Source organism: Haemaphysalis longicornis, unplaced genomic scaffold, assembly GCF_048455015.1.
Source record: "Haemaphysalis longicornis isolate Haplotype H1 unplaced genomic scaffold, Haemaphysalis longicornis Haplotype H1 scaffold_1, whole genome shotgun sequence".
In the NCBI taxonomy this organism is placed as follows: Eukaryota; Metazoa; Arthropoda; class Arachnida; order Ixodida; family Ixodidae; genus Haemaphysalis; species Haemaphysalis longicornis.
In genome coordinates this window covers 351,015,909-351,031,375 of record NW_027526203.1, presented here as the reverse complement: position 1 = coordinate 351,031,375, position 15,467 = coordinate 351,015,909, and the positions used below count along the sequence as shown (strand labels likewise).

Here is a 15,467-nt window from a genome sequence, read left to right as displayed (position 1 = left end):
CTTGAACAGTCTTAAAAAAAAAAACGTACATACAGTCTGACACACCATACATTTTCTTAGTAACACAGAAATGTATTCATTTATGTAATGCTCTAGAACTCTCACAAAAAATTCTATTAGCAAAGAGAAAAATCTGTTATTTGGCAACTGATGAGGATGGTGATTCCCTAGTTTCGATGTTAGATTAAAAATGGCAGCTTCCCGCAGGCAAGTGTTGAGGCTGTACAAGGAGTTGATGCGTGAAAGTGGGCAGTTCAAGAGCTACATGTACCGGTGAGTAATGCATAGACTGAAGAAAACGTGCCCAGGAGTCGATGTGAGCAAATCAGGGCTGTTTTGTTGCCGTGGCAAGAAAATGCGCGGTATGACGCAGTAGAATGCCTGATGATGCGTCGTCGCATTTTCGTTACGGCATGTGTGTTGGGTACACTCCAGATAAGTTGCCTGCGCTGTCATTATTTGTTTAACTTGAGACCTGTACTTCAAGTGTTATAGGCCAGATACTGCGCGCCGAATAAATTGGACTGTTTGGACGTGTACAATCTCGGACTACTCGTAGAGAACGCGCTGGCGCATTTCTGCTTGAGAGCGGGAATTTTGAAAACCTCTTGCAAACGAACAGGTAATACCAGTAATACCATGAGCTGAACTTTACGAACCACCGGATCGCTAATGTAAATAAATTTTCCGTGACTGTTCAGGCCAAAAGGTTATTGCGTGCGGGATCGCGGTTATTGAATTTAAAAGTATCCGAAGAACATGCACAGTATCAGTCATGCGAGACCAAAGTTCCCGATATCGTGGTCCGTATACATGTGCTCATGACTCTACTACGTCCCTTAGTCCCGCGTCTTTTGTGCCTTGATGTGTCAAGGTACAGCCGAGGACAATATTCTGGACCACGCGAGCGCGTGGCGAAAACCGTCGCTGCACAGTCTGGAAGGCACGACGCCTGCTGTCGAGACCGACCTGGCTCGCATGCACGTCCTTGCTTACTCGCATGAAAGAAAGTTTTGTCGCTTTCGACAGCCCAGCTCCAATAACATGTCTGCTACCTTGCGTGTGAGCCAATTGTGCCGGCCTTTGCGCATGTGCGGCCTGCGTGCTGATCTGTCGTTACCCGGAATGGTCCCTTTGATGTTTGCTGTTTTTTACCCAACTGTATCTACAAAAAAACTTCCCAAGGGGTGATTACTTAGAACATGCAGAAAACTAGCGCAAAAGCCGGTGCATTGGCCTGTCTGGCCGTAGACTGCTCATCATGGGGAAATGGATGCCACAAAGGCGTCGCCCCACAGTACGTTACGGACAGTCGCAGAGCGGCTGCTGAAAGCAAGAAAACTTGCAAGCCTGGGAGTAAGCACGGACACACATCCACGCCAGGTCGGACTCGAAAGCAGGCGCCGTGCCTCCAGAGTACGCAGCGACGGTTTTCACCACGTGCTCGTGTGGTCTCGAAAATACCTACCTGTACATTGAAATACGAATGGAGTGCGTGGCCTTCAGTTCATGCCGCGCATTCTGGCAACAGGCCGTGTACGCACAGTAGGAACAACTTAATAAGAGAGTTCCTGTCCAACCTTGGTGGGGAAAGAGCATCGTTCGGCATGTGGGCATGTTGATTTAGCTCGCCGCCACATTTGGCGTGGGTTTCTGCCACCGTTATCAAACTTTGTCGCTGAGTAGGATGAATCAATGCTCGACAAAGTTAGATGACGGTAGCATGAATGGCGCCAAACACGGGAGTGGGCTACTGGTCCGCACGCCGAATGGTACTGTTTCCCTACCATGGAAGAACGAAAAGCTTAGGAGAAGCCCCGGTGGCCAGCAGCGCATTGGGAGAAGTGCGGAAGAAATGATGCAGTTATTTCGCACTCTCCGGAGGTCACGGGTAACTGCGTCCTAGCAACGGCGAAGGCCAGCCCACCAAGGCCCTACATCACTGCGCACCCCAGCTGATAGCCAACGGTCGGCAGGCACTAACGAAGCAGACAACAGTGGGGCGAGTGAAGGTGGAAAAAGGGGCGCGTATGCGTAAAATACAAGCAAAAAAGGGAGACTTCCGAAAATGGTGGAGCGGCTTCACGAAGCATGACATCAGGACCTCTCGTAACTTGTTTCCCCTGCACATGCACATACGTGGCCTGTTGCCAGGATGCACAGCATGGACTGGAAACCACACGCTCCGTTGTTCGTATTTCAATCTGTCTTGATTCTAAAGCACAAGGGGTACCTTTGTGAGTACTTAATAGTACATCTGGCTGTTGCTTGGAACCAACAAGCAAGCATTTGTGTCATCATTGTGCCCATCTTTTTGTTTTTAAGTGGATATGACTCTTGCCATTTGGTGCTTGGCCGTCGGTGCACGAATTCACCATGGCCATTTAGTAGGGGCTAGTGTTGTTAAAGGTAAAAATAGCAGCAAAAGAAATGGTTAAAAAATTTTTAACTAGGTATGTAATTCTATCACGTTTTTATGTCTAGGACATTTATTTTGCATGGACGAAAAATAAATTATCCCAACAAACATGAAATGTGTAGGTGGTGAAAATTCTGTCTATTATCCGGCAGCAAATCCAAATTTTTACTTGTTCAACACTGATTACTTGTGTCACGCTTACCTGCCCTTGTTGTTCAGACATATTCACGTTGTACGTTGGCCTTCTGTGCATGAGACAGTGGCTGTAATTCCCTGCCATGGTGGTGCTCTTTCTCATCTAGGCAAAATAATTGAAAACAAAAAATTGCACGTTTGCGTAACTTATTACAGACCTTTAGTTGTCCCGGTGTATCTTCACTATCCCTAAGCCATGTTTTGAATTCGACTTGTATCATGCAGCAAGGTGCATGTGCTCTGCACAGCTTGAAAATTTGTGCTCAGGCTGATGGCTATGTTCTGAAACAGCTTGAGTAATGCCAGTGATCAGCAGTATTCAGATGAGAGCTAGATGGTGACTGGCAGTTATGGGTTCATTCGCACTGCTTTTTATATGTGAAATTCAACTACTGTGTAGATTTCTATTTTAAAACTAGCACAAAATTCCTTGTATCAATAATATTGGTGTGCTTGCTGCTGTGTGGGCAATTTTTCAACTTTCTTTATTCTCTTTAAAGTTGGATTTTTCATCATTAGTTGGTGTTATTAAAGGGGTAAAAAAAATGAGGAAAAAACATGATGGCATGACCTCTACAGAACATGCCCGTAACAGTGAGAAAATCACTGCTGGTGAATGGCTTTCTAGAACTATTGTTACACGTATGCATCAGGAGGGCATTGCACCAGCCCAGCAGTGGTCCAGTCGGCTCAACTAACGCCACCTGTATAACATTGTCTGTCGAAACAAGAATGGCGAAACAACCACATCCTTCACCTAAACAATAACCAAGGCCTCTCAGTGTCTCATGGTCTCTTGGGCCTGGTCACGTGCTTGGTGGTTTAACACACACTGGAAGCTTTATTCCAGCTTTATTATGCCGCAAAAGCAAAAAAATTTGTTCTTGGAAAATGGTGAAAAATTAGCAGCAAAATTTTACTTCTCTGAAGTAGCCAATGTGACCCATTTTCACTAAGGGCAAACTTCATTCCCTTCGTTAGAAACTCTGTCAAGAAGCAGTTACACTGGAATTTCACCAAAATTAGCCTCAAGGTTCATTTAACTGACTTATGTTTGACAAGATTTACTGTAGTTATCAACAATTAAGCAAGTTGCGGTATCAGTTGACCACTTTTGCAGTGATCCGCTGAGCCAAGTAAATTGACAGTTGTAATGAAACTTGTGTACAAGTGCTTCCAAATAATTAGAGCATGGGCGCATTAATTTAGCTAAATTTTTCTACTCTGTGGGCCTTGCCTCGTGGTTTGCACATTTCAAGCAGTCCTTCAAAATTGGAGAACCACCTTTAGGCCTGCAGTAGCATCCAGGTAGCCACTTGGTGGAAAAATTTGCTCATTTTAATATAAAATATTAATGCTTTCTATTATATCTTATTGTGTATCATATTGTGCCTCGTCTCAGTATTCACGAACCCTTGTTTTAAACTCTTTTGAAAGTGCCTGCTACCTCCTTTTTTGTGTGTGTGTGTAAGCCTGTTGCAACTACAAAAAGGCAGCCTGTACTTTCATTCAGCGCACAAAACACTAAGCTGACAATTATTTTTTGTGTTAATAGTACTGTACCAGAAATACCGTTTCACCGGTTACAGCAGAGAATGTGCACACATTTTAAGTGTAATGCCTGTGTACAAAATTTACATTCATTGGAAGTGTTGACCATCTGGGGCAAAATTCTGAGTTTTGTCCGTTTTCAAAGTGTCCATTTTTTAGCGGGCCCTGATTGCCTGAAGGCTGACAACCTGAATCGGGCATTGGTTTCTGTGCATGTTGTCTCACGCCCCATAATTGGAACTACGTAACAAATGAAAGGAATTCAAAATTGCAAAAGGGACAACTCAGAATTCTACGCATGGTTATAAGCAGGTGCCTGAGGTGCACTTTTGCACATTGGAGTCAATTTTATGTGCACCATTTTTGTCTCGTTCAGTTTTCTGAAGTTATTGGTGACTTTACAGGTCATATGCATTGAGACGAGTTAGGGACGCCTTCAAGGAACACAAGGCGACTCAAGATAAAGCTGAAATTAATGAACTTCTGGATGATGGTCTGAAAAACCTCGAAATCATCAAGCGGCAGGTGCGGATAGTTTTCTTTTTCATGGGGGGGGGGAGGAGGGTTTTTGCACGACAGAAATCCTTTGTATGTGGAACCAGAGTCCTTCAATGCTTCTCTGGTCATGAAACTCCCGGCCAAGTTTCGTACGGGGACAAAGGCTACCGCGAGTGGTGCAACCGCAGATCGGAGGGCATCGGGCGGCCGCCGCTGCTCTGTAGCCAGACCGGCAGGCAGGAACGCAGTAGCAGCATGCCCATTCGCACCAAATTTTTTCGCCACTCACAAAATGACAAGTCCATTTTAGCAGCCCACGACACCTAAAGCGAAAGCGCATTCATGATAAGGCGGCGAGCGTCTGTTTTGTCTTACTCCGTGGTCCGTTCCCTGCCAAACGCGCTCTGACCACGCCCCCGGTTGCCCTCCGATCAACACCAGCGCCGCGGTGCAGCAGCGTACGAAGCTTTCCCATAGCGTGATGGCGAAGTTTCATGACCAGAAAGGCATTGAAGGACTCTGGTGGAACATTAAAATCTGCTGATTTTCATCAGTATTCGTATGTTTTCCCTTCACAAAACTGGTGCAATTATTTGAGCTTTAAATTTTGGCTAATGCACAATCAGCTCTCGTCACTTTATCTGCAAATGAAAAGCATCTGTAGCTAGCAGAAGCAAACTGAGATGTAGGGTCATGTTTTACAACAGGTAAATTGCTGATACATATGTCAAAATGTGCAAACTTCTTGCATTTTTTTAACATTTGGTTGTTTTACCAAAATTGTGTAGCGAATGGGGGCACGCCAAATGAAAAAGTCACTGTTAAATTTACTCGTCAAAGGTGAAAAATGATTTTTTTCTCAGGCATTGTAGCCTAACAGTCTGAAATGTTTACAGAGGAATAAAACAAAAGTAACGCAAAGGTGTCTATGAAAACCAAACTGACCAATGCAATTCTAAGAACTTAGTTAAGTTCTAAGTTATCAAAACCTGGGGTTCAGAACCGGGTGCATGCTACCCTTTAGCCCGAGTAGGGCTCCTGCACTCGCCATTTGCTCTAGACAGCTGGAGCATATGTTCATGTCTTGTCCTTGCTGCTGCAGGTGGTCATCAGCAAGCTTTACAGGGCCGCTGATTTGGTCATCGAGAAACAGCTCACACAGCGATGAGAATGCGAACCCTCTGCTGTAGAATCTTGTATCATATGCGCACTGTTTCTGCAGGCTTGCTGGGCCAGTTGTGGGCACGACAGGCTGACAAATAAAATTCAGCAACACTGACAGCTATGTGGTTTTTTCTGCAGGCTTGTGCTGTGCTTGGGTGAATGCAGAGTGCTTGCTCTGATCAGTTCCAGTAAGCACCCAGCAGCTTGAACAACACCAGCTCTTGTATGTCTGATATACTCCACAATGGAGCTGGCTTGACCATCCCTTACATGAAGTGGCATCTGAATGGTCATCCAGCTTATAATGCTTGTCTATGTGATGATGACGCTTGCCAGGAGAGCTTGAGAGTTGAAAATAACCCCCAGGGAGCTGTTGGAAAGTCGATCGTGAGTGTGAATCATAGCAAGCAGCACCCTCGCTCATTGAATTTCTCTGGGCACATTGTATTGACTTACCTTGATAGATTTGAGAACATTGTAATGCAGTGCACCTCTTTTGGAAGCTAGTATGTTCCGCTTCCGCAATGCTGGCACGTGATGGTAATTATTACTGGCAGGGTGGTGTTGCATGGCCTCAGTGGCTAAGGTGTTGCGCTGCTGAGCACGAGGACGCAAGTTCGATTCCTAGCCGCGGCGGCCGCTTTTCTGGTGGAGGTGAAAAGCAAAAACGCCCGTGTGTACGAGATTTTGACGCACGTTAAAGATCCCCATGTGGTGAAAATTAATCCGGAGCCCTCCACTACGGTGTACCTCATCGCCTGCGTTGCATCAGTGTGTTAAACCCTACAATCAATCAATCAATGGCGTTGCATGGCCATCTTACTAGTAGTGCTGCTGCTTATCATCTCGCCTTCCTGGTTTTAAAAGCTTGTACTCCATTGTACATGTAGGACAGTCTCATTTAGGATTTGAAGATTCCTTCCTGATTTTTTCAATGCTTTTTTCCGCCAACATTCTAACCTTCTTTTACTGAATTCTATTGCTTTCCTGTTCACTTTTCCATTAACTTAAACCCTAGAGCGTATGAAGCTGTATGTAACGTTGCCTTCATGGAGGACTGCTGGGTGCCTTTGCACTGATTTAAAATGATTCATTTTCTTTTAAATGCGAATGCATTTATTAGTCGGGGGTTGTCTTGCGTCCATCGAGCGGCGTGCGCCTGCATTCCTCCAGCGCGAGCGCACGTGAGCGCGCGCCACGTAGTTCTGCCTTCGTCGTCGTCGTAAATGCGAATGCATTTCTTAGTCGGGGGTTGTCGTGCTCCGTCGGCGTGCGTCCGCAAGTGTTATCTCTCCGCGCTCAATGCCGAACGCATGCGCTTGAAGCGAGCTGTACTAGTTTGCTCGAAGCGGCAAGAACGGCGAGTACTGCGGTGTTAGTCTCGTGTCTAACGTGTATGGGAACTTGATATCGCACGCCGTTGCCACGTCTCCCGTTCGAGACACGTCTCCGTACAAGGACTTGTACACCCTTGCCTACACCGGAGACGGAGTCTTTGTGGTGACCGTGTACCTCGCGCCCAACCTCGCTCGAGACGCCGTTGCCGCGCACCTGGACGCGGCTATGGAAAGTGTGCGCGTGCGCTCCAAACCCTCTGACCCCATAGTCTTGGTTGGCGACTTCAACGTTCACGTTCGCAAGAAGAGTGGCGAGTGGCTGGTCGAGTACATGCAGACCAGGCACTCTATGCATTGTCTCTCTGCCGGCTTCGACACGTGCCCCACTACCATTCACGGGAGTTGCATTGATCTGGTCTTGCATTGATCTGGAGTTGCATTGATCTGGTCTGGCGAAACTGTGACGCGCGTATGCTTCTCAAAGACCCTTTGACCGTGCACTTTAGCGATCACAAGGCAGTGATTGTGGCCGTCAAGTACAACGATAACACAAACAGGTGCTGATGAATAAATGATTACGTTCTGGGTATCTTTTTACACGTCGACACAGCAGCCACGCTTTGTTACCGTCACTCACACCCACCTTATTACATACCTTAATTCATCCTAATCCCGTCTCCAAAATAATTACTATAAATCACTCATTCACCCCTAATCCATCTTAATCCCAACTTACATCATTACTATCAGCTAAAAGACCCCCCCCCCCCCCCCCCCCCCTCCCCGCTATTCTCAACATCAATAAATGCTTCTTACTGTTGTTACTACTACTGCCGCGGAAGCGATGTAGAGAGAGAGAGAGAGAAATGACCTGTATTGATTCGTCCTGCGAGAAAGGTGCGGGTCAGGCCACGCAGGGCTTCGCCGCACCTCGTCTAACTACCTGCGCTAGGTAGCGGGCGGAGCCCGAGGCGTCGTGCCCGGCCGGCCGCGCGGGTTACTCGGATCGCCCGCGCCGTCGCCGTCCGCTCGAAAGAAAGCCACACAACCGGTCACCCGATCGCTGCGCTGATCACGAGCTGACAGCCACGAGCGCGAGGAGCGAGCAATGCCCGTGTCTGTGCGAGTCTATATATGCCCCCCGCCGCCAAGGTGGGCAGGTCCAGCGTGAGGAAACAAATGGTAGCTGTGGTAGAAGAGGTGTCCGATGTTAAGTTTCTACTAGGGAGTACAGGCGAAGCACGGCGAAGGGCAGCAGCCGCAAGAGAAATCGCCCACACCAGCGGATGTGCCAGTGGAGACGCCAGCGCCAGGAGCAGCACGGCCACCGTCTTGAAAGTTGCAACGGCGCCCGCTCGCGTTGCCCACCCATATGCTCTGTCAGCAAGGATCCCCGAGCAGTAGCGACGTCCGGACCATCGGAGAACACCAAGCTGGGCGGGTCCGGGTGGGCCGCATCATCGTGGTATTCTTGGAGAGACCGGTGCCTTGTACGTCCGCGAGGACGACCTGTTCATCTCTCGACGGGTTGCTTGGAACGCCCAGTTGTTCCTCGAGGGGATCCGTCGTGCGCTCCGCGTGTTGCGAGGACGTGTAGGTCGCAGACGCACGGCGCACACGCAGCAGGCACGTCCGCCACCTTGTCTGGTTCCGCGGCCACCAGGGTTGCCACTGAGTTTTGGGTTAATATCGCCAGACGGCCAGCAAAAAGTCGCCGAAAGTCGCCATTTTTGCTTTAGAATTCGCCAACAGTGTCGCCACACTAGATGTCTACGGCAACGCCTAAAAATAAAAGCTCCCAATTTTGTATAACCCCATAAAAATCAGCAACGTTCAAAACACTTATATTGTATTGATGTCTTTCAATGCCAGTCGTATGGTACGCTTCATAATGCCTGGTTCTTCGACTAGCCGTTAGCCGGCGCCGCAGGAAAAGCCCACTCTGGAGTAAGCAGCGGCTGTAGTATTGGTGGAAAAAAAGCAGAGAAGTCGATAAAGTGTCATCCCAAGCAGGGGTAGCGGCAGGGCAGAATTAAAAAGAAATCTGAGTTTAGGGTTACCTAATTTAAGTCAGAGTTACTGGATATAGACAGTTGCGAAACTCCCCATAGGCCCCATGTATCGAAAGCCGGTCTTCGGTTGCCCCCCTGCGCCGGGGCAAGCACGGGGCAAGTTGACTAGCCTGTCGTCTGTCGGCAGGACGTTGAAGCAGTACTCAAGTGCTTGCGGCTGCTGCCGTAAGTCATAAAAAGAAAAGCCGCAAAAACACAAGTAAATTTTACGTAATTATTGTGTTTTAATTTAAAAAGCAATCTTTATTTTACAGAAGAATTTTGAATAATAATAGTTTAGCGAAGTTTCGTTTTTATCTCCTAGGTGCCGCGCGCGTCGACTTGCCCCTCAGCTTCCACGGAGTGGGGGGGCTAGCGCCGCCCGGATTCTGAAGCGGAGTTTCGCAACTGTCTATATTGAGTAACTCTGATTTAAGTTACTAAGATAGGCTAGATGGCGCATGCCGTTACGCCGATTCAAAGGGGAGGCCTTTGATCATCATCATCATCATCATCACTTTGGCGGGAAAAGCCCACTTTGGCGGCGGTTTGCGCGCAGGCGGCCGCGGCCGAGGTGCAGCAATCCTCCCTGTTCTGTGAGACTGTGGCACAACCAGCACAACCACAGCTCGGGGAGCGCGCTGCTCTTCGAGGCTCGAGCGGGAGCTCTCCGTACTCTTGTGCGCTCCGTACTCGCCACTCTTCGGGGCGCGCGGTGGCCCCGCGCCTTTTCACACCGGCTACGTCACCGCTGAAGGCCTGGGTCGCACTAGAGAGGCTTTCTTGTCGCACAGGCCACCCGTTTTCGGGAGCAACGCGGCAGTAGACCATGTACGCTGTCGTAGCATACGCGGGGGCAGCGGAGGCTCGGTAAGCGCCACTCGCCAACACCAGCGGGCTGGGCGCACGAAATCTGCGGACAATCCGGCCGCCGAGCCACCGAACGACCAGCGAGAATTTTCTCGCCCCGCCGCGGACCCCTCGCCGCGCACGCAGTCGTTCCTAACGAAGATGCTCCCCTAGATGCAACCTCGTTGTTGCAGCAAGCCAGTAGCTTGATCGAGTCCCTTTCAGGCGCTCTAAAGGTTTCCCTGGAGGCACCGAAGCTGTCAAGGCTACTGGTGAGGCTGGAAATACCAGTTTACCGCGGTTACGAGGATACCATCAGCGTGACCAACTTCACTGAGGCTCTCACGCACTACCAGACAGCCATGGGACTCAGCGATAGCGATATGCTCGCTCGTGTCGTGCCAGTCGTGCTTACGAAGCGAGCAGCGCAGTGGTACCAGCTTGCCGGTCACCGATCCGCCACGTTCACTGAACTCAAGGCGGCAATCGGAGGACGTGCCATCGGAGGACGCGGCGTGAACTGGAGCTGCGCACACAAGCTCCCTAGGAATCCCTCCTAGTGTTTGTGCGGAGTATGGAGAAGCTATATCAAATCGCCGAACTGACAGCCCCGAACGATGAACGCGTCGAGAGGGTTATCAGGCAGGCGCAACCCACTTTTGCGGCGTACCTGCGCGGCGTTCGGTTCCGCGACCTGGAGGAGCGAGCCGCTGAGGCGAAGCGGATACAGGGCCACATACTCGCTTCCCGAGCGTATCGCCCTCTTTCTCCGGCAAGCCAGGCTCTTGAGCCCCACTGCGCATGGAAGGGAGCTTCCTCTTTTTCTCGCCACCCGCCGGACGCCGCCCACGCAGTCGGAGCGGAAGACAAAGGTCTGTTGGAAATTAGCGAACGAGCTTTGGACCCATACACTTACGGACGCCACACGGCCAATGCCAGGAAAAAGCCTGCAACAACCGCCCTGAACTCCCAGGTCCGGCGGCAGGCGGAGACACTCCAAGGGATGCCAATCGCGGGAATACCCGTGGTGGGCTGCGCTGTTTTCGTTGCAGAAAAGAGGGCCACATCAAGCGCAACTGCTCCCAGCCGCCGGCGCAGTTGGGAAACGCAGGTGCCGGCCGAGCGGGAAAGCCCGTTCGGCCCTCCCTAGGCCGCCCGGGGTTACCCCGTCGGAGGGCCTGCTCCGTTCATCAGTGTCGTCATTGCGGGCCGAGAATCCCGGCTTTATTGGACACGAGAGCTAGCGCTTTGTTCGGAGAAGGAATGTTGTACGTCTTGCAACAGCGTTCTGTTCGCCTCAGGGAGTGCCGAGCTGTGTTCAGCCTTGCCAGCGGTGTGGCGCGTGCCGGCGCCGCCGCAAGGTTGACAGTTCGATGGTACGGGCGGAGGAGTCGATGTCGTTTTATCCGTCTGCCAAGTCAGAGTGTCCCCGTGATTTTGGGCCGCGACTTTCTTCGGAAGTCCAGAATTACGATCGACATTACGATCCCGCTTTCTGACCCCCGATGCCAACCCCCACGCCGGCGCCTCGACATGCCCACGCCTCGGGCGAAATAAGACACTGAACAGAGACGACTGAAACTTTCGAACACCGCATGACCGCATCACGCGCAGAGGTATTGCGGCCGTGTCAAAGCAACACCGACTAGGCAGAGCAACGCCACCTAGACTGGAAAGAATTTCCTCTAGGTGGCGTTGGGCAGAGCCGTCGGGACGGACGGAGAAAGAGAAGTGGGGGAGCGAAAGTCCCAAGCCGAAATTCGCCATAAATTCGCCATGTCGCCATTTGTGATTTTCGGTCGCCACGGGCCTCTCAAAGTCGCCAATTTGGCGAAAAGTCGCCACCAGTGGCAACCCTGGCGGCCACCTTGCTGTCACCAGAGGGCGCCGTGGTCGCGCCGTGGTCTTGCCATGCCAGATAACGGCCTAACGGCGAAGTCGCGGCCTGGCGCTCCGGGATTCTCAGGAGTGCCGGCGTACTGCGAAAGGACTGGCGAAGTCGATGCGCGTAGTTGCCAAGTCGACGTTAAGTTCGTCCAATCGATGACCTCCAGATGCGCTCGTTTTGGGCCTTCATCTCGTACTTGCGGTTGACGAAGCGCAGGTGCGAACGAATCGCGGCGGTCGGCTTACCCGGACCCTGCAGTAGTGATTAATTGCAGCTAAACTCGTGTGACCGTATTCACGACGGCGGCGTAGCTCCTCCATGGCAGAGGGGGCGGCGAAGCCGGGCGACCGCGTGTCCTCGGAACGAGCTCAGGCGGCGGGCAGTGTTCGAGGACAAGGCCCCCTGAATCAGCTATCCCGAGCTTAGAGTCAGGTCTCTTTCCTTCGCGCTTCCTGGTTACGGCACCAAAATGTCGCGGAAGCCATATAGAAAGGGAGCCAGATGATGATGATGATTCCCTCGAAGTTTTTCTAACGTACCCAAAAGGGCTAACATTAAAATTCGTGAGGCCGTAAGATGACATTTCGCTACTCTTAAAACTCCAATTACCATTTAATTACTACCCATCAGCAATTTAAGCGACCTGAAGCAGAAAGGAAAGCTTGAATATATATATATATATATATATCCCTGTTTGCATACCCCAAATTTGTTGCCCCAAAAGATAACATAAGTGGTCAACCCCAAACACTCATAAGCAGGGGTTTATGCAGAATTTCGATTTTGGGGGGGTGTCGGTGGGATGTTTGGGGGGCGGGGGGGGGGGGTGTTGTATAAATCCCTAGGCAGGGTGCTTGTGGTTGTGGAATCTTTTTTTTTTTTGGGGGGGGGGGGGTGTCGAAGTCCTTCTGGGGGGGTGTTATGGGGGGGGGGTGTATAAATCCCTGCTCATAAGGGTCCTTCAAACGCAGTTGTCTAGCTGCCGAGAAGCAGCGACAGGCGCGAAAAAAATGTTCGCTTGTTTCCGGGACCTGGCACCGCACACATAGTTCCGTAGGGGAAAGCCCTGTTCTAAAGAGATAGAAATTCAACCTCCGTATCCTATAGCGCAGCTCGGTGTAGGTCACTTCGCTTTGCCGCGAACCACAAAAACTAACATTCCACCCGAACTTAAAATGTTGGTACTCTTCGAAGGATATTAGTGCATCTGAACGAGTAGCGTCTAAATGCAATATCGCCTTAATCTTGAAGATGCAAAAAAGCCAAAGAGCCTGCCCAAGTGGTTGGTTGGTACTAAGAAATCAATGTCGCACACCCACTCTGGGGGATTGACCAAGGTGGATTTTGTAAAAAGGTTAAGAATTACAACTACAGGGAAAATAGAATTGAGGAGGTTGTGGGGAACGTGATGTTAACAATTTCGAGAGCCAAGGAAAGTTTAGATAATTATAACATACTGATAATGAAGTAAAAATAGATGCTTCACGTACCGGAAAAGAAAGTACGAGATGTGTTTTATTAACAGGGTAAGGGCGCGACAAACATCCCCGTGTCAAGGTATATACCCCTGTGCCCTGGAACCCACACCAGTCGGATTTCTTGTACATAGAGTGATACGAGCATCGAGAGCGTTCGGCGAAGAGGAGTAAAGCTTGGAGAAAAAAAGATAGTGTGGAGCAAACTTAAAGAGAATCCGTCACAATGAGCACATCAGAATGGTCTTCACTGAGTTTTCGAAGAGCGAGGGCAATCGCCAAAAGTTCTGCCAAGAATATTTTCGTGAAATTGGGTAGGCGCAGAGAAAATGCCCAGTTAAGCGCAGGTGAAAAGATACCAATACCAGCTTTTTTTGACCAGCTGAACGAGCGCGAGGAACAATAAATGCTCGGGGTCATGCCAGCCGCTTATTTTATTATCATCATCTTCAACAACTGCTACTTGTTTTTGGTGATCACTAATCATCTCTCATACACGGCTGGGACGGGAGGCGGCGGAATACGCAAATTCGCTATGCAAAGAAAACTGGTTTACAATGTGTGACGGTCTTCGGGGAACACTATCCACCCCGAAGACAAGGCGTTTGCTTCGATACCTCATTGACCCGCTCAAAAGCAAAGGTGAAAGCAGCCACTCTCCATTCCCACCAAGGTACGGCGGAAACCTCATACGAGATCTTACGACCAAATACCTCAAGCCTGGGAAAGGAGCTCCAGGTTTACCATAGGGACCCCCAATTCCTTACTCGACCGTACATCCAGCTACCCGAGGTTCGAGCAGCCATCTGCGAAAGCAAGCGAGCCAGCACACCTGGGAAAAATAAAATCACCACAAACTCCCGGCAAACATCGATGAAAGCCATGCAGAGCCTCACAGACCATTTCAGCTCCTGCTGGCGCTCTGGCAAACATCGTCTGGATGGCAGTGGAAGTCTGGATGATCTCCAAACCTGGCAAATCTCCCAACATCAACAACCTCAGGCCGACATCTCTCACTTCGTGAGTGGGCAAAATTTGAGAACGTATAGAGCGTATTCATATGCATGCAGGCAACCATGCGTGCGCCGCCATATCTGTGGCCAAGCGTCTGTTGCTAGGCGACGTTGTGCGCACGGCCCGCAAATGCCGCAAATCAGGCCCTCCTCTCCTCCTCCGTGCCTTCATGGCGGCCAGGCAGGTCGCGGTCCGCGATATGAGCTTGTGTTTTCGTGCAAGGCGTGTGCGAGTGGCTTGATAGTCTGTTGCACCGCGATAGCGTTGGTTACGCGAAAATTCATGGTTCCGCTCATGAGTGTGACAACCTTATCTGCAATTCAACCCCAGCCTCTGCGCACACCTACGAGCGAGTGCGAGTCGGTCGGGGCGCAAAGGTTGCATCGTTAGGGCATTGGTCGTTTGTCAGCATGAACTGCATATTTCCAAACTGATGCCCACTGAACGCAAAGTAATAACTCGACGCTAAGTACTGTTGAGTACAGTGCGATCTACCAATCGCCAGACGCGTATATCAAGTCGCCGCCGCAGATCAGCTGATGGCCAACCGCCGCGCTCTAATGTCACAGGTGAGTTGTTTTGCTGAGTGTGAAACATTTAGCGCACGAGAAACCCAGTTCCAATGTGTCGCCCGTGCCATCTTGAGGGAAGCCGTTTGTTGGGCTGATTTTTTGATAACGACTCGAACATAAGCAGCAACGTGTTTTCTTTTTGTTTTTTCTCGTGCGGTGATAGGATCGCATGCAGCGATCAATTTACTTCTGTCAATCTCAGCGCAGGGCATGAAGCCCTGTGTTTCGATTGTCCTTGGGTGGAGTGAGGAAACCGGCAAGCATCAGTTAAAGGTCAAAACCTCGGGTACTTCTATCCTGCGCACTTTTGAGGCCGCTATCTTTTAAAGAAATTGCTGTTCGATCACGCCGTCCGGAAACGAACGTCGTCTCAAGCTGTTGTTTTGCGCCAGCAGCGCTTAGCAAAACTCAAAACTTACTATTATGTGTTTTTAGGGGCAGCAGAACTGCCATT

The 15,467-nt window shown here is 50.1% G+C and overlaps 1 protein-coding gene across 1 annotated transcript; it reads left to right on the top strand.

The window, feature by feature from the left end:
• The first annotated feature begins 124 nt into the window (after positions 1 to 124).
• On the top strand, positions 125 to 5,944 carry LOC144154640 (LYR motif-containing protein 4-like). Its single transcript, XM_077685861.1, has 3 exons — positions 125 to 273; positions 4,570 to 4,690; positions 5,766 to 5,944. Exons 1-3 carry the CDS (start codon positions 191 to 193, stop codon positions 5,829 to 5,831), a joined length of 270 nt encoding a protein of 89 aa, XP_077541987.1. The 5' UTR covers positions 125 to 190; the 3' UTR covers positions 5,832 to 5,944.
• The last annotated feature ends 9,523 nt before the right edge of the window (positions 5,945 to 15,467 follow it).

Bases quoted from the DNA above. Each gene is read 5' to 3' on its own strand.
- LOC144154640 (XM_077685861.1), top strand. From the start codon at position 191: ATGGCAGCTTCCCGCAGGCAAGTGTTGAGGCTGTACAAGGAGTTGATG. The intron at 274-4,569 runs GTGAGTAATGCA...GTGACTTTACAG, and splicing joins TTCAAGAGCTACATGTACCG to GTCATATGCATTGAGACGAG. The intron at 4,691-5,765 runs GTGCGGATAGTT...TTGCTGCTGCAG, and splicing joins TCGAAATCATCAAGCGGCAG to GTGGTCATCAGCAAGCTTTA.